Consider the following 19,205-nt stretch of genomic DNA (forward strand, 5'->3'; position numbering starts at 1 on the left):
TTGACTCTGCTGATGAGTTTGTATTCTCTTCTTTCCAGAAAAAGTAAGCAAAGCCAACAACCACAAAGACAGCAACATGGTGGGAATAAATAGGTAGGTCAGTTTCTCTATAAATACTCTGTTTTTATTTGTGCTTTTTAAATGGCCAGTGATAGTTGGAGTGCGGCTGAAACCTGTGGGTGTTTTTTAGTGGCTGTGTAAGTGTTGGTAACATCGGCGCTGCTTCTCTCTGTTCCAGTTCATTCCTGGACGAGTGCTTCAGACAATCACCCTTTAACTCGCGCTCCAAGAGCTCGTCCCCCGCAGAGGCCAGTTCCTCCACCAGGGCGCCGTTCCACGGTGAGGAAATGTTACTGTGTAGTGCACAAAATCACAGCAGTCCAACATCATTAACCAGATCAATCAATGCGTTTCTGTAGAAATTACACTTGGAAACAGCAAATTATTCGCCAGCTCATTTTTATGTTTAAAAGTGACAGGAGATTAAAAAACCTACAAAGAGGTTTTGTGCAGGTTCTTGGATTCCTTGAAAAGGCTTGACTTTTAATTAGGTGTTTTCAAGGTTTAGAAAGTTCTTGATTTCTGTAAAGTGTTTGATATTCAAACTTCATCGTTTTGTAATGAATTGCAACCTGATGCTTAGCTGAATGGCTAAATTTGGAAAAAGTTGTTTACAGTTGAAGCCCGATATAAACCAGTACATTTTTTGCCACTGTTTGAAATTAAATCAGACTAAACTTTTCTTGTTTTAAGTCTGTTAGAATTACCAAAATTATTTCTATTTGCTAAATGCCAGAACATGTTTAGAGATTAATTTGTAATCATTGCTTGGTATGTTGTGCTTTAGCATGTAATTTGAGCAGGAAAGTCTTTTACCTTTTCACAACTGGTTGTTATTGTTTCCATGTAATGAATATTTTTTATTCCTAATGGCTCAATGACTTATTGATCTGCGTAACTGAAGTAAAGGTTGTCTTATGTTTTATACGTTCAGCAAAGTTATTTAAATGTGGGGAATTTTTGTTAAATTAGTGTTTGGTTTGTGTGAAACTGTTGAAACTGTTCATCAGATGAACCTAAAAGTAAGTTACAGTAGACTGTGAGGCACGGTGGGTGAGGTATCATGATATGGGCATGTTTCTCACACTATGGAGACGTACTTATTTAACTCATACCAGGGATAATGAGGGCTCTGACTGAAGGCTAACAACTCAACATTGATGATAATATTCACTTTTTCTGACTTTCTGCAGAGCAAATAATTACTACACATCTCTATGTTTTGATTTGGAGTAAAATGTGCAGAAAATGTATTTATAAATTATATTTATTATTAGAGCTTTGAGCTTTACAAAGTGTTTGAAACACTTTTTTAAAAATAAAAATAAAAGCAGATTTTTATGAAATTTATTATGTTGGTGTCACTAACAGGTAAGCGTTCATTAATCCAGAGGCTCAAATTAAAAAACACTCTTTCAAAGTTGGGTAAGTTTTAAACAGAAGTCCCTACATCCCAGATGTAGCTCTGACATTCTTCATAATGCAGTGATACTCTGATTCCACACACACAAACTGTATTTGCACATTTTTGGAGCTTTGTTTTTTATATACATATATATTTAAACTGAGGTTAGGGCCCTCTACCTTGAGTTGGCCTTTCTGAAGCCCGGAGTGTCCACCTGCCCGCCCGACTCCTCCTCATCCCTGGCATCTCTCAGCTTCCCTTGGTGTGTCTTTGACAGTGAGGGATCCAGAGGTTAATTAGCTTGTGCCAGTTTCCTCTGTCCCTCTGCCAGTTAATGAAAATCTGATTGGCTTCTGGGTGTCAACAGTGTCCTGAAAGTTAATTCGTCCAGGCCTTTCCCCTGTGAGTTTAAGCCTTACATCCAGCCTCTGCTGCTTTCTGCTTTATCACCTCTGTTCTGCTTCGCAGATTTTTCTGTCTCCAAGTTCGATTTCCTCACTTTTTTTATTTCTTCTTTATCCAAATATTGGAGCATCGATCAGATATAATGTAATGAAATAACAGTTCTAATCACATATACTTACCCAACTGCCTTGGTAAAAGTCCTGGGATTCCCCAATACTTGTTTGAAAACAACTTTTTTATCTTAAAATGTAGCAAGCTGCATCAATTTTAAATTCATACAAACTCAGATGTAGCAAAAAGAATAAAAAATATGGCGGACAAACACTGCCTAATTAAAACATTACAGAAATTAATTAAGAAAATTAATTCTGAATATTCTGCTCCAATTAATTAACCTCTAAAAAATTATTTTAAAATTATGAGAATAAAATGAGACCTTTAAATGTTAATTGATAAGAAATACATTAGGAAATACTAAATAAAAAAATTTCAAGAATTATAGAAATAAGCTGAATAATGAATATGTGGATTAATGATAAAACCAAAAAATCTATCAAAACTCAATTATATTACATAAAAATATTTAAGTGAAAATGAATTCTTAGAGAAATTTAAATGACAAGTCAATTGTCACTTGTAATGAATCAAATGTCTGAATTAAAATATTGCCACATAAATTTTAAATATTTTTTTCCCTCATTTTGGCAGTGTCAGTCCTCCATATAGATTCAAAATTAAACTGCAAAATGAATAAATAAAACATGTGAGAATAAATTTCTACCAAGAAATGTAAATGAAAAATCAGTTTAAATTACTTTTAATAAATCAAATCTCCAAATTAAAATTATTTTTTCACATTTTTGTCATTTTTAAATATATTTAGTCCTAATTTTGGCAGTCTTAGCCCTCCGTAAACAAGTTTTTCCATTCAAACAGAAATGAATGATTTCATCAGGGTCCATGTGATGCTCACAGTTTCCCCTCTTCCAGCCTGGATTTAGCTCGCTCCTTCATTTCTTGTTTGCGTCTCTCCTCTCGGCTCTAACACTAATTAAGGCGTTAACCACTTCAAGGCCATCCACTTTAATTGGCTTAATCATGAGTGTATTTGCTGGGTCATGGCTTTGGGTCTCTGCAGTCTGACTTCTGAGACCCTCGAGTGACCGACCCTTCCTCCTGCTTCTCCTCCGAATCAGGACACTTAATTCTCTTCTGCTTCTTCGGCTTCAGCCACAAATCCTTTAAGTTTGGACTAAAAGCTGAGTGTGAAATCAACTCACTTCGGTTGGATTTTATCTCATGCAGGAAGTCTGATAATGAAATATAATAATCTCACCTGTCACTACTTTTTCTCAAGTTTTTACATTTGCATTACCCTCTCGCTATAAGTTTTATTGGCAAAGATGTGCACAGAAAAAAAAATTGCTCTCAAATGCTTCAAAACTTCATTCATTCATCTTGAGATGTTTAAAAACTCAAATTTAAACTACTCTTATAGTCATTAATCATTGAATATCCTAATGATTAATTATTATGCTTCATTATGACTAATGATTGATGTTAGCTTACTTTACAAAAGATTGAACCAAAAACTCTCCTGGAGATTAAAGTGTAAAAGAAACAATGAAAATGTGGATAAATATCTTGTGTATTTAGTACAGTCATAAATATGGTGCCAGTTTCTTATCCAAAGACTGTGAAACCTCTTTTAGAGTACATTCCTTCATGTATCATGAGGACATGTTAAATAAAAATCCAGTGACTTCTACCAGAAAATATAAAATGAGTCGTTATGAACCTTTCAGAAGGATAAGGTTTCAAACTCAGACAAAAATCAACCTTCAGTCACGGCCATCCGAGTCCTCAGGCTTTAATCCTGTAGATAAACTGTGGGTGAGCTGAACAAAGGTGATGGTCAGGGATCTCTTTCTCTGTACGATGAGGCTCTACAACATGTTTATAAGTAATTAAGCACCTCTGATTGCAGTAAAATAGATATTTCTAAACATGACATTTTTTTAAAGATAAGATATAAGGTTTAAAAGGGTTTAAAACTTTTCTTCAGCTTCAAATCATTTAGTTTGGGGGGAAAATATTAAAAATAAGAAATATAAACAGGGCAGTAAAGCAAAATCTCTCGATTGTCTTTACGTAAAGAAAAACAACAGATTAATTGGAAAATTGCATCTTTTTTTCTTGTTTTGCTTTTTCAAGAAGTCCATAAAAGCTGCTCTGACACAAATGAAAACAACGATCCAAATTGCACACAGCACGACAAAGCTGGTTTGCATTTTGGGGGTCAAAGAGGAAGTTAATATCTGACACACAGAGGAAAAATGCTCAAGGTTGCTTGAGTCAGTGCAACAGCAGCTGAACGTCTTCTCACACCACCATCTGTTCTTTAGGGACTCGCCACAAAGTCTTCCCCCTGCATGCCTGGAAAAAAAAAGAAAAAGATATTTGCTTTCTCTTCCCGAAGTTTTCAGAGCTGTATAAATACCACATCATTTGTCACCAGTGGAACACACACAGGTTTTCTTCCATAATCTCATACAGGCGCAGCTCAAGGCCAAACTGTGCAGCCTGAACAATGCACTCTGGGAATAAAGTCTTCATTTACTCTATGGAGGTTGAACAGCACAATGGAGGAAAAAATACTGCATGTTTTCTTTACTTCAGCTCTTTAAAAGCACCATCTCTGTTTTTGAGTTGGCATACGGTGAAAAGGAGCCGCAGAGGTGTACTTACCATCAGAGGCTTCAGAGAAAAGGACTCCTGTTTGATGTTGACATTAAGAATGCGTTTAAGCGGCATCCCTCCTGTAGGTTAGATAAGGAGCATCGTTTAGACGGCGGCAGGCAGCTTTCAGAGTGTTGGGTTCACGGCTGAACGAGAAGTGAATGAAACCTTAGAGAATGACGACTATTCTGAATATTTAAACAGAACAGTAATCCAATTTTGGTCTCAACGACTTCTAAAAACAGCTCAAGTGCTTAAATAAGCCACACAGCCATTTTTATGGCAATAAGCTAATGTTTTTAGGTGTCTGGAAAATGTGTAATTTTCAAAAACTTCACTGGCTGTCACCTAGCAAACTTAGCTGAGTTCCAGTACTTTTGGTCAGTTGGTTTTACCGCTGTATGCACTGTACAATGGCTGTTGGAAAAGACAGTTGTTTGGATGTTGGCTTACCATTCAGAAACCACTTGCTGCATTCTTGTTGATTGTGCAGGAGACTCCACTTCTGCTTTTCAAAATTGTATAAATGTGCATCAGTTTGCAGCCATTTTCACATTTAAAGTGACAAGAGGCCCTAAAACAGTTCATAGGCAGAACTGAGGAGACTAAGATCTCATTATCTGAGAATGACTTTGTGCAAAAAAGTAATGAATATATTTTTATATTGCCTGCAGACGTATCCTAACCTGTTCAAGGACGCGTAAAAGGTCACTTAAGTGAAAATGTTTGAAAACCATTTATTCTTTTCCTTATAGTGATATGCTACTTTAGTTTTGTTTTATAACATGAAATCTGTTAAATACTTTTAAGCTTGGGGTTGTAATGTGACAAAAACGCGCAACATTTCAAGGCAGTGAGTGATGGAAATGTGTCTTTGTTTCAGATTCTGAGAAGGACGACGGCGAGCCAGGAAACGGCCTCGCCCAGTGGAAGCTACACGAGCAGCTCTTCCCCTGTCCCGTCTGCGGGAAGGTGTTCGGCAGGCAGCAGACCCTGTCCAGACACCTGTCGCTCCACACAGGTAAACCACACGCTCACACACAGAAGCTTGGTCTCATTTATAGGGCTGAAACGATTTATCAGATTAATCGTTATTTTTCAAATAGCTAACTAATTTAGGAATGGATTAATTGTTAACAGGACTGTACAGACTCTAAAAATGCCATTTTGCTGAATGTACAACACAATAATAGTGATAATTAAGTCAGAAGTGTAAAAAACATAAATATTTTGCATTTTAAAAAAAAAAAGAAAGAAAATTGTTAGTGAATCTGTTTTACCCAGAACTCAAGTATCATAGATTTAACTTCACTTGGTTCAAATTCTGTTAAATATATTAAAAAACAAAATCTAAGCACCCTTTGCTAATCAGTTATTAATCAGTTAATCCAAATAAATAATCAACAGGCTGGTCATAAACTGTGTTAGTATTTTTTAGCTGCAGATGCATCCTTTGCTACATTTGATCAAGTGTTCACAAAAGGGACGTTGTTACGTTGTACATAATAAAATGTGTATTTCTTATTTACAAATTATTCATATTTGTGTTTTTAATGTATTTATAACATTGTATATTAAAACCTTAAATGGTTAAATAAAATTTGTAAAATGTGCCTTTTTTTATCTGATTAATCGCCAGAGTAATTGATTAATCGTCAGACTAATCGATTAATCGTCAGAATAATTGATAAAATAATCGTTATTTGCAGCCGGACTTCTCTTTCCTTTAATGCATAGATGTTGTTTGTGGCGCCCGCTGTAAATAGATAAGGTTGACCAGACTAGATTACCCTTCCTCGAAAAAGATTACTACCGTGATTAGTCTCTCTGGGAAAACTGCCGTCTAATTACCCGGCTTGAAGGATGCTGCACACACTTATGGTCCAACTGGTCTTCTCCATCCGTTTCTCTGTCCTACACACACACACACGCATACACACACACACAATAGAGGCTTGGGAGGCTTCCTCACTCCCTGGTGACCTGATTACTCTGCGTTTTCTCCATTGATCCGTTCAACCCCATCCCTGTCTTCCACTGTCCCACTCTCTGTCCTCGTTAGTTACAAGAATCTAATAATAATCCCACCTTCCCGGTTTTATTTAAAGGCACATTTCCTCTGGACTCCAGATAAATGGAGCCTTTTTGGGACACCACAGCTCACAAGTTGAGGCTTGTGTACCAAATGCCCCCCAAACAACCGAACATGCTCACACATTTAGGGTACACACACACACACACATACACACCATCTGAGAGTGTTGGCTGCGAACAGCTTGGCCACACCACAGAGAGCAGAAGCAGGGGCATATGTCACTGTGATGGTCTTTTTGGTTTCCCCGGCGACATAAAGGTTGCCTGGCTTCATGTCCTTGGGGCAAATGGGTTGAGAGTTAGTGTTTGTGTTTTTGTTGAGGGGGGGAGTAGACGTGTTGTTATGCTAATTTGTTTTTGCATAACAGGAAACGTGTTTCTGCAGATCTTCTATACTGCTTATAAATTGAACAGAAGTTTACATACACCGAATAGAGACACGTCCATCTTTTTTCCTAACTGTTTTGAAGTGAAATCAGACCAAACATCTCCTGTTTTAGGTTAGTTAGAATCACCAAAATTATTTCTATTTGCTGAATGCTACAATAATAAAATAATATTTGAGATTTATTTTTTAATGTCTTCAAGATCAAAAGTTTACATAAAGAATTATTACTGTCCCTTTAAACAATAAGGGGAGGCCCAGGTGATAATGTCATGGCTTTGGAAACTTCTGATGGGTCACTGACACACTTTAGTTAATTTGATGCATTTCAAGGCCACACCTGGAACTGCCTGCTTTCTGATTTGACACGATAGGAAAGTCAAAATAAATCAGCCAAGGAGAGGACAGAACCGTGAAGCTGCATCAGTCTGGTTCATCCTTGGGAATAATTTCAAGACGCTGCGTTCTTCTACTCAAGTTCAGACATGAGGGGAGTGTCCTACCATCAGACCGCTCAGGAAACATGTTTCTGTTCAGGAGACAGATTCTAGTCCAAAATGTGCAGATTGAGCCCAGAACTAAAGCCAAAAAACTGAAAAGATGCAGCTGAAGCTGGTAACTTGTACCAACATGGGCTGAAAGGCCGTTCAGCAAAGAGGAAGCCATTAAAGACGCATAAAAAGTCAGATTGTACCATCCTGAATGTGAAGTTTGGAGGTGGCAGCATCATGTTGTGGGGCTATTTTGCTGCAGGAGGAACTGGTGCACTTTATGAAGTGAGTAAAGAACATTATGTGGAAATATTGAAACAAAGTCAATGTTTTGACATAGCCATCACAATGCCTATGTCAGCTGTGGGAAGCTGATCTTCCCACAGATTCTAAAGTGAAGATCAGGAAAGGCGTGTGTGAGCAAAGCGGCCTACAGATCTGACCCAGTTCCGCTGGTTCTGTCAGGAGGAATGAACCAGAACTCCAGTAAACTACAATGAGAAGCTTGTTGGAGGAAACGCAAAAGATTTGACCCAAGTCTTACTGTTCAGAGGCAGCCCTATGAAATACAGAGGAAAAGTATGAAAACTCCTGAATTTGAATACACTAATAAATAAATCCCTGACATGTTGTGGCATTTAGCAGATGGAAATAACTCTGGAAATTCTAAGTGATCTAAAACAAGAAAGGTTTAGTTTGATATAACTTCAGATGGTGAGGAAAAAAAGGTGAATGTTCTGGGTATCAAATCTATATTTATGTGTTTTTACCTTCCTGAAAATTGAATTGGGCCGTGTCAGGAATTAATTGACCAGGTTTAAAAGTTTGATCCAGAGTGAAGTTTAAAATGAGGCGGGGTGTGTGTGTGTGTGTGTGTGTGTGTGCGTGCGTGTGTATGTTGCAGAGGAGAGGAAATACAAGTGTCACCTGTGTCCTTACGCAGCCAAGTGCAGAGCAAACCTCAATCAGCACCTGACCATCCACTCTGTGAAGCTGGTCCAAACGGACGCCGAGCAGATCGTCAGCGCCGTCACCGCCGACTCCTCAGAGCGCAAGAACTGCCCGTACTACTACAGGTAGGCTTCACACACCGCACACACACTGACACACACCGTGACAACACTGAGGTTCTACACAGATCAATCTTTACATTATAGATCGCATAACCAACTTTTGTGACTCGGGTTCACATTGTGAAATAAATACAGAGGAAATTTGTCAAATTTAGATTTTCTTCCTAACATTTCTGATGATGACCTTGAGAAATTATACTTTTATCTTTCCAGATTCACACGTGATTTATATGAGACGTTTTAGCATCCGGTCAAAAGTTTACATACACTGTTGGTGTCCAAACTTGTTGCCTTGTCGACTAAAATTGCAAAGTCAAAAGTTCTCGTTTGCCACAGATTAATAATTATTTTAAACTAAAAGTTGTGATTTTCTACCTTCTCAACAATAAGCTAAGCATTCAATGTTTTAATTAAATAGTCATCTTTTTCTCTAGGAAGGGAATGAGTAATTCATTCTAGACCCAAAACTTAGAAATAGTTTTGTAAATTTGGCTTATTAACAGAAAGACATCCAGTTATTCATTTTTGGCCTCTATTGGGAAAAAATGTGAAATTTAAAAATGTTAGCTTTATTTCAGTGAGTTTAATAAATTTGCTAAAAGCAGATTTGGACACACCAATGTCTACTTTTAAGATATTTACTGTGATATTAAAGAGAAGGCAAGAAGTTCCTACATATTAAGAAATGAATACTTTGTTCTGGACTTAACGTTTTCTGTTGTAAAAAAGATTTTGGTTTATTGGTAATAACGCTTCACTAAAGGAAAGTGTAAGGTCTACACTTGTGCTAATGGCTCAAATTTGGATCATTCTGAATTTGAATATGGGCAAGGATTGCATCCCCAACTTCAACGTCTCTCTGACAATCTGGTCAGACAGCGATCTAAAGAGCAGCAAAAGCAAATGAGGCGGAATAGCAGTGCTAACTGATGATGTCATCTTTCCGGCTCGCAGCATCACCATCCACAGTGGTTACTTGAAAATACTTGAATAATATGGGTTAAAATGTTTAACTTACCTGCAGGATAAACTATTTTGATTGAAAATCCAGAATAACTGCAAACATTTGGTCTTGGTAATGTTTTTAAAACACACCAAAGTTGTTTGTGGTGTAATCTCTCCAACCTGGAAAGTTAAACTTCTGACTCTACATGAGCTGCTTTTCTCTCTGTCTTATGAAGCAAACCCAGACTGGTTTTAATATTTATTGATGCAAACTGAACCGTTTCATCATGTGAAACCAAACCAGTTCACATCTGGTTTAACATTTTATCTGATACTCACCTGGACTGATTCTCTTTTTATTAAATCATTCTCCAGAAATTTCCTCTGTGTTTCAACACTGTAAACCTGTTTTTCTAGTCATTTTCAGATAATCTTATTCAAACTAAAATGAATGCGGAGACACCATACATTTGGTAATTTATGCAGGCAAATGTAACACTGAATCTGACTGTCTCCCTCTTCTCATTCTCACCATTTCTCCTCCCGCCCCTCTCTGCTGTCTGTTCCCTGTCCAGCTGCCATGTGTGCGGTTTCCAGACGGAGCTGAATGCCCAGTTTGTCAGCCACATGTCGCTTCATGTGGACAAGGAGCAGTGGATGTTCTCACTCTGCTGCAGCGTCTGTGACTACGTCTGTATGGAGGAGAGCGACATGAAGAGCCACATCAGCACCGGACATGCAGGTAATGACAGCTGTCGGCCAAAAGATGCCGGCTTCGGTTGTCCTGTCAGATGTTGGAGTAAAAAAATCAACTCGTAAAAAACCAAATTAAGATGTATTATTGCTAATTCTGATTCCCGAAAAGAGTTATTTTGGAAAACGTCTCTCACGCGAGAGTGGGTGGAAGCTTGTTTGGACGATAATTGTGATCTGGTTCAGCAATACTCAGGGTTTGAATTTAAACAATGAGCAAAATTCAGCATTTGGGATTTTATGTGATAGGCCAACACACATTAGGTTATAATTAAGGGGAAGAACAAAATTTTTACAAATAAAAATCTGAAAAGTGTGGCATGCATTTGTATTTGATTCCCCTTAAATCAATTGTAACCAATTACCTTCAGAAAGCATCTTATTTCCAAATGCAACCCATAAAGCAGAGTTTAGTTATAAAACAAAATACCAGACTTTTTATGGGAAGAATTTTTTCTAATATTATTGCAAGTAGAGAAAATATTTTAAAAATTGAAATTTGAAAAAAATAAAATAAAAATCTGAAAAAGTAATTCGAAAAAATCCCCCTGAAAAATAAAAGAAAATTAAAATATAGGTTCAAATATTGTGTACATATTTTGTATGTTCTTCACAAAACATTTTTTATTTGAGAAGTTTTTCACAGTTTCACTTTTGAAACTTGTATCTTCTTGTTATGATTTTGGAACAAATTTCTCTCCATAGCTTTTAAAATCACCTGAAAACGGAAAGACTATGGCACAACTGCAAACCTACCTAAACTGGAGGGAATTATGAAGTAAACAGCTGAGAGGAAAATTTGGAAGAGCTTCAGAGATCCAAAATTATTTATTAGTCCTTTTTTTAGGTAACTGTGTGGCTGTGACTGCATGACACATCAATTATAATAACCCCACAAACATAAATACTGCTCTTGAAAATCATTCCCATTTTAATGTGGTTAGTTAGGACACCAGTCACATAAAATACAAAGATACAAAGAGTTTTAGGGGATTTTAAACATTAACTGGAATTTATCGTGACTATAATAAGTCAAAATTCTTAGAAATGACAAATGATATAATTAATGTCCAACCCTAGTTGTGAGCTACAGCGCAATGTTTTTTATGTGTTGGAAGGGCCTAGTCAAAGGCTAGATTTGAATCCAGTTGAGAATCCTATGCACAACTTTGTGTCGGTTTTGCAATTGTGGCGAAACATGAAGAGTGAAGACTTTTACAGCTCTGTAATCATCTTTCAGGGTCAGACTGTGTTTTTCATTTCTGTGTGAAAGAAGCTAGAATTGTTAGCAGAAACGTTGTGATGCAGGAGTTTAAAAACACGGGGTCAGAGGTCAGTTCATAGGACGGGGAGGAAGACACAAACAAGCCCGGTCCGATCGACCGTCCTCACACTTTTAGAGCCGCGGCCCTGAGTCCCAGGTTGTCGATACGCGTTTTCTTGTCTGAAACAGCTTTGTTCAGTTTTATTGCTGATGTTTTTTCCTCTTTTTTTTTCTGCTCCTTGTTGTGGGTGATGGTGTTGCTGGGTGGGAATGTCCGGCGCAGACAGCTGAGGGGTCCTCGGCAGTCCGTGGTGGCCTTGTTTATCTGAGAAGGCTGGCCGTTATCGTGCCTGTTGGGGAGGAATCGATAGGCCTCGGGTCCTGAGAAGACAGGCTGGGTTCTGCTCTGGGGACGACTTTTAAACCTCGCAGCCTGCTGTGGCATTTATCTTTGTCTCAAACAAGACGGACTCCACCGTTTTATGTACAAAAACCTTAAACTGCACAAGCAAACGTCTTTGCATCCTCGGGAAGATTCATCTGTCAGGGTGCAGCTGAGTTTACTGAGCTTAAAAAGCATCTGCTGCATCGGTTTCATCACATCCCATAAATTAGTTTAGTCATAAACAAAGCAATACTGCTAAATGATCGCTTTTATATTTTTTGTTTTGAGCCATTTGTAGGTTAGTTATCTGCTTTTTTTGTGGTTCTTTTAATGGTGGGACTGAATTATTTTTTTTTAATAGAGCTAATTACAGGGGCTTTAATTAATTGATTACATTATAATCAAAAACTATTAACAAAATAAGCATAATTTTCAATTCAAAAACCCTTTTTTCTGATAAATTATTGAATAAATAGGCTCAACAACACAGATATATTTATTGTTTTTAATATTATTCACATTATTCAACCATCAGATTAGTGCAAAGTGCATCTTTCCAGTGTTTCAGGAACCATTTTTCATTCATGGAACTTCTTTAGAAATGTGAATTTTGGATGCTAACGTTAGCATAGAGGACATCTGAGCTGCTGCAACATGGTTAGCATTGAGATGCTTCAGGCTTCAGTTGCATGGCCAATGTTAAAGTTTATAACAGGAAAATTAGAAAAACAGTGAACAATTCAGTATAGATAAGAAAAGTACTATGTCCACCATTTTTTTCACTTATGACAAGGACATTTTCCCATGTTATGAATAATAAATCTGCCAATAGAACTAGTACATTTAAATATATATAAACAAGTTCCTAAATCTTGCTGTAATGTTACTTGTAAATTAGTTTTGTCTTATTCCAAGTGTACTGAGATATCTGCACTAGAAAGTAGACAAAATGCTTGGTAAGATTTGTTGTTTTTGCAGTGTAATGGCCTAGTTCAAGTGCAGATCTGACTCTGATTGAAATCTGATAGCATTTTGTAAAAAGATCCCTAGAGGGAACTCTTGAATCACAGAGTTTACTTAGTTTTTGACATTAATCTTCTCCATTCCGCGTTGTGTATTATTGTAAACTTCAGGTAAAAGAAGCTGGACTATTTTTAATCTCCTGATACCTAAAAAAAGGGGGAAAAAAGTGGTGTAATTTCCTTTCTCCATGAGAGAAGGTAAGCGGATGCGGTAAAGGAAGCTGGTTGAGTTTATTAAAAATGCGGCAAAGACCAAGCTGTAATGACCTGCTATATATAGATTTGATGGAAGGTAATCATTCATCCTCCATCCCAGAATAATTTCCCTGCCTGAAAGAGCAGACCCGCTGCGTTTCTACATTGGTGTGTGCCTGTATTAAGGAGAGAGGTCAACCATTTGGAGGCTTCTTCCTGCCTCCATTCACTCCCTCCTGAGTGAATGCCCTTTGTTGCGCTGTGCCCCAAGATGCTCCCGCCATCTTAGCTCCTTCGGCCGTGACCCGCGCTCCCCGGCCCTCCCTGCTGCCGCCCCTCCTCCGTCTAATTCCCCCTCTCTTCTTGCTGAATTGTGGACTCAGAGAAGAGGATCAATAAAAGCCCACTGCATCTTGATTGGACTGGCAGCAGGGCTCCCAGTTCAGGCTGCCTGCTTTTATTCTGCATGTGTGTGTGTGTGTGTGTGTGTGTGTGTGTGTGTGTGTGTGTGTGTGTGTGTGTGTGTGTGTGTGTGTGTGTGTGTGTGTGCATGCAGATAACAATGGCAGTGCCCAGAAATAGATTTTCTGCACAGTATGCAGCCCACAGATTTATTTTTGGGTCTCGATTTTATATTCAGGGTTCATACTGGTGCTTGAAATCCTTGAAAATGTTGGGAAAGTGCTTAATATTGAAACTGCATAGTTTTGTAATAAAGTGCAATCAAACATTTGATTAAAAGCCTGAATTTGGAAAACGTTACTTAGAGATGAAACCAGATATTTTCATACATCTAACAGAGTCAGACATTTTTTTATACTTTGTCTGAAGTGAAATCCAAATAAACCATTATTGTTTTAGATCAGTTGGAATCAGAAAAAATATTTCCGTCTAACTGCCAAAAAACTTGCCAAAAAAACATTTTTTGTGACTTTCTTTATATATTGTATTTAAGTGTGTAATTTGAGCAGGAAGGTCATTTACCTCTACACAATTTGTTTGGATTGTGTCAGTGATATTAATATTTATTATTGCTAGTGACTCAGTGACTTATATTTTATATGTTAAACGTTATTGACATTATTTTTTTTCCGTTAAATTAGTGTTTTGTTCTTGGACCACTGAGGTGTATCAGGTGTGTGTGAAATTTCAAAACAGAAATTTTGTTATATTTTAGTTGACCTCTGCTGTATTCATGTGATAAATTACATAACACAATAGTGATTTGAAACTATTCTTTTTAGTTCATTTGTATTGTTTTTATCTCCAAAGTGTGGTGCTGGAAAAGTTTGAAAACTTACTTTGAAAAATCCTTTAAAGTGCTTGAATTTTACTGTGATTATTATTTCTCAGTTTTGTCGTCTCTCTGAGACGTAACTCTCACTTCCTTCCTTCTTTTGTCCAGGTTTGAATTCAAGAAGTCCCCTCAGCGAAACCAAGAGCACCTCATCGTCTCTCTCGGCCCTCAGCGATTCGCTCAACAGTTCGGAGGGCGGGGACGTTGCCCACGGCAACGAAGAACTGAAGAACCTGCTGGCCCCGCCCTCGTCGGCGGGCAGCCAGGCGAGCTGCGGAAGCCACTCGGGATCAGGAACCGAGGACAAGTCGGACAAAGGTTAGGAACAGGAAACACATGCTCTGTTTTATTTTATAGTCTATAAAATCTTGACATCAAGTTTGATTTTTTTAAAAATTTCTCATTTAAAATAATATTTATTAACATTTAAAATCAGTCTAATCTATGGTTTAGTTATATTTGAAATAAGTTTTCAACCAGCTTTTTAACACATGCAGCAGGAACTAAGACGCAAACCATTGAAGCTCCTTCATTGAGACGGAGAACAGGCAAAGGGGGAGGGCCCATGCAGAATTGGACTTTTCTGATCAGATTGGACTTTTCTGATCAATAAGCCACTAAAATCTAGTCCGTACATCCCAAATGAAATTATGGGAGCTCAGGAGGGAATGAGATGTATACTCCACAGGCAGGGTATCATAAATATTTCCTTGGTAATAAATGAGTCACCCCAAACTGTTTTTCTACATAGGCTCTTCAAAGGGAGAATAATCTGTGAATGAATTACAGAAAAATATAGACAAATGTAGAAAATAACTACTTCCACATTTTCTGATTCCTCCTGCTTCATTTTTAAACGTTCTGACCTTTTCGTGTTCTTCCTTCAGTAGTGACTTCCGCACTATAACATAAACATCAGAAAAAAGGCCGTCTTGTTTGCAATTTTCTGTCCGATCACCAATTTTAAATAAATAAATAAACCTGACCTACCTATTCTGAACTGGGCCAATACACTTTTTTTGTCTGAAAAGTTGAAACATGCTAAAAGGGAGTCTCTATAAAAGCACAACACAACTACAAAAAACAAAAATAGTAATTATGCTAAAAGGGAAGTTATGCTAACATATGGTAGCATAACTTTTGTTGTGGCTTTTGCGTTTTGTTTACCTTTTTTGGGTCAGAAAGGTAAACAAAAGGCCTTGTTTATCGAGTTTGTTAAAGGTTTAATCAAGACTGGGACCTAAAGAATGAATTAATTTAATAATATTCCCATTTGAAAATAGAGTTGAGAGCTTTTTATTGATTCACAAAACAAGAATCAATAAAATCACAGATGTGTCAGAATTATAGGATTTGCATGACATTTTGTTCTTACTGTATTTGATTGTTTTCTGGAGGCCGTCTCGCTAAAATCTAGTCTGGATCACATCCAGAATCTAATCAGACTAGATTTGCTTCCCTCATTCTTCACTTATTTTGTTCTGTTATTCTTTTCTCTCCAGGCTTCGAGTGTGTTTTCTGCAACTTTGTGTGCAAGACGCGCAGCATGTACGAACGGCACCTCCAGATCCACCTGATCACGCGGATGTTCGAGTGCGACGTTTGCCACAAGTTCCTGAAGACGCCTGAGCAGCTGCTGGAGCACAAGAAGTGCCACACCGTCCCCTCCGGAGGGCTCAAGTAAGGAAAGCAAGTACAGACACAGGTTCCTAACTCCACCAGTCCTTCCTCTCCATCGTCGTTCCAATTCACCACATACAAGAACCTCCAGAAGTACAGATTTACAACAGAGATGTGCCAGCTGAAGTATTTAATCTCTACCTGATTTAGGTCAGGTGCTAAAGATATAAAGGTTCACACAAGAAATATATAGAAAACAAGATTAACACTAGTAACAACATACTGTACAAGTCTGAAAACAAAGTCCTCCAGTTTATGCAAAGTGCACCAGAATCTGTGGTTGTAAAATTTGCACCCAGCATTATGCTGCCTTCACCATGCTTCACATCTGGAAAAGGCGTCTTAGCTGTGAAAGCCTTGGCTCTTCCAAACAGCTAAAACTTTCACTTCTCTCACCAGGAACCTTTACTCCAGATAATTTGTTTTACCTATGTAAAAAAGAAGAATATATTTTAAGATGTTGAGTGAAAATGTCACCCTGAATGAATTAAAAAAAAAAACATTAGTATTTGAAGATTTTGTTTGTCTGTGAAAACGTCACACTAAACAAAAAAATTACAAAAATGAATTAAAATATTTTTAAAGTCCATGTGCATCAATCAGCAGACTTGGACTGTTACAGAATATAGTTGAGGGCCACACAAAATCATTTTAGAGCCACAAACGGCCACTGGGCCGCCCTTTACGCAACTCGTTTATATTTAACAAATATATATATAAAAAAACAGTTCCCTCCACTTCTGCCACTTCCTAACTAAATAGACCCAGAGGATGATGCTGCCACCTCCATGCTTGTTTGTGAGCCTCAACTCTTCCAAGCTTACTTCTTTACAGAGAGCCATATTTTTCTCCTGTTTTGCCATAAAATATTTCTCCATATGGTGTAATCAAGACTGCACAATTCAATGAAGTTTCACCTAATTTTGGTTAAAGACTGCAATTATTTCAAACAAAAACTGGGTAAATCTCTCCTATATGAAATCAGGCACTTCATCAGCCACCATCTTTGTAATCAAGGCGACACATGATGGCTGAGAAATAAGACGTGAACTGCGAGAGCCACACAGATGACACCTGTAAGCGGCAGAATCGCAGATGCACGGTCAATTTGAGGACGATTTCAGCCATGTGGCTCAAATCAGTTAACCTCACTTCTCTGCTCATTATCTGCTGCCAGGAAAACCAAACGATGCAAGCTGTAGTTTCGCTGCTTGACAGCTTCCCTTGGCAAGTCTGACTTATTAGACAGTGGTCTGTGGGTCTGCAGTGGCTGTTCTGAACAGAAGGGAGAGTGGAAAAGGAGCTGGAAATGGGCTTCCCCTCGGGGTCTGTTGTTCCTCTGCCCACAGCTAACAGCCATGCCAGAGAAAAATATCTGCTGAAATCTGCATTCCAGCAGAAATACACAGATACTTGGATTGGTTCACCAAGTGGCTGATTATATAAAATCTGTTGGCGCACCCCTGAAAGATAATCAGACACACTTTATTAGCACAGATATCTCAGTTCCTACTGCCTTTATTTATTGAAAATGTTGCTCTTTCTATTATAAACAGGTTATAATGTACAAATATTTAAACATTTATTCATAATATTCTGATTGGAAGTGCTTCACACTTTAAAGAACCTACTTTTCCACATTTTGTACCATTTCAAGCTCAGCCAAATCCATCCACTGACCTTTTCCCACACACAGACGCTGGCCTTAAGTTTCAATCCATCCAAGTTAATTTTTTTTTAAAAGTAACGTTTCCAGACTAATTTCAAGCAACATGAGCCATGTTTTTGTTTCGTCTAGTCTGTGCATGTGCAGAATCATTGAAGTGTCACTACGACTGCCGCCTCATCATGTCATGAACAGGAATCTGTGTTCAACATGTGTTTTTCTGTGCAGACATCAGTGGAGTTAGCATGTACTTATCCATCACATGCCACTGGATCAGAGTAGGAAGCTGCAAACAAAGTCACAGCACTGACGTGTTCTGCAGAGATCAGAACATGAATGCATAGGAAGCCCCTCGTTAGCTCCACAGTCTCCACACGGCAGATTTCCTGCAGCCGCTGTGTGGATAAATCAACTGTATTTGGAATATTTGACATGTTTCTTCTGTCTGCTGTAAATGTTTTCCAAGTTCAAATTTCTAGCAGTGAAAAATCTAACTTTTACCAAGTTAACAGAGGTTACTAAGGGAAGCAAAGAGAGCACTTTTGTGTACATATAACTTTTGGGTAAACACTTTGAAACAGTATTTAGTTTTCAACTTAAACTTTATTATCAAAAACAGGAAGTAGAGTTTGGGTCAGAAGTTTACATACGCTGTTTTTGGGTATAAATGTCATTATTTTTGGGCTTTTTATTTTCCTTCTAAACTTATAGAACTCTAAGCATGATGCTGCCATTACTGCCTTGCAACGACGCCACCAAAGACAGTTCTCATCACCATGGCAAAATGTCTGGGCATGATGCTGCCACCACCATCTTTGACAATAATGCTTTGGTAAAATACATCTGCAAAGAGTTTTAAAATGCAGCTTTTAATCCACACAGCATCAAGATTATATATATTGATTAAAATATTTACACAAACATCCGCCAGTATTTAACTTGTGGTTTGACCACCAACTTCTAGAAGTCAACAAATCAACTTGTTTCTCAACATCCAAGCTGTTCAGGCCTCTTAATAATTTCTACTCATTGTTTAAAAAATGTCTCCAAAACACTTTCCCAAACTAAATCTGCAAATCTTCTTATGCCTTAACCAACCTCCTTTGACTTTACGAATTCAAACAAAAACCTTCCAGCTGCCCTCAGTCGTCATCAGGAACCCAGCTGACAAAACGAAGCCGGTTGAGTCCAACTCTAACATCCAGTTCTTGTTTTTTTCATTTATTTGCTGTAAAAATCCTTCCAACCTGGAAGAGAACATTCCACACTGTAAAACACAACATTTTACCAGGTACTTTTGTCTAGTTTTAAGTTTCAAATAAAACAAAACTAACTTACAAGTAGGT

General features: G+C 37.8%; 1 protein-coding gene across 2 annotated transcripts in view; it reads left to right on the top strand.

Moving 5' to 3' along the window:
• znf827 (zinc finger protein 827) overlaps positions 1-19,205 on the top strand; it is a 97,749-nt gene that overhangs the window by 75,699 nt on the left and 2,845 nt on the right. For both annotated transcript variants that reach the window (XM_014997006.2, XM_014997007.2), the window contains exons 7-13: positions 39-93; positions 239-339; positions 5,493-5,630; positions 8,484-8,655; positions 10,173-10,339; positions 14,622-14,831; positions 16,016-16,193. In XM_014997006.2, the coding sequence (XP_014852492.2) occupies positions 39-93; positions 239-339; positions 5,493-5,630; positions 8,484-8,655; positions 10,173-10,339; positions 14,622-14,831; positions 16,016-16,193 (1,021 nt within the window). The remainder of the gene's footprint in view (positions 1-38; positions 94-238; positions 340-5,492; positions 5,631-8,483; positions 8,656-10,172; positions 10,340-14,621; positions 14,832-16,015; positions 16,194-19,205) is intronic.

This window comes from Poecilia mexicana, unplaced genomic scaffold (genome assembly GCF_051168715.1).
Source record: "Poecilia mexicana isolate PSO_F unplaced genomic scaffold, ASM5116871v1 scaffold_1, whole genome shotgun sequence".
Taxonomy (NCBI): domain Eukaryota; kingdom Metazoa; phylum Chordata; class Actinopteri; order Cyprinodontiformes; family Poeciliidae; genus Poecilia; species Poecilia mexicana.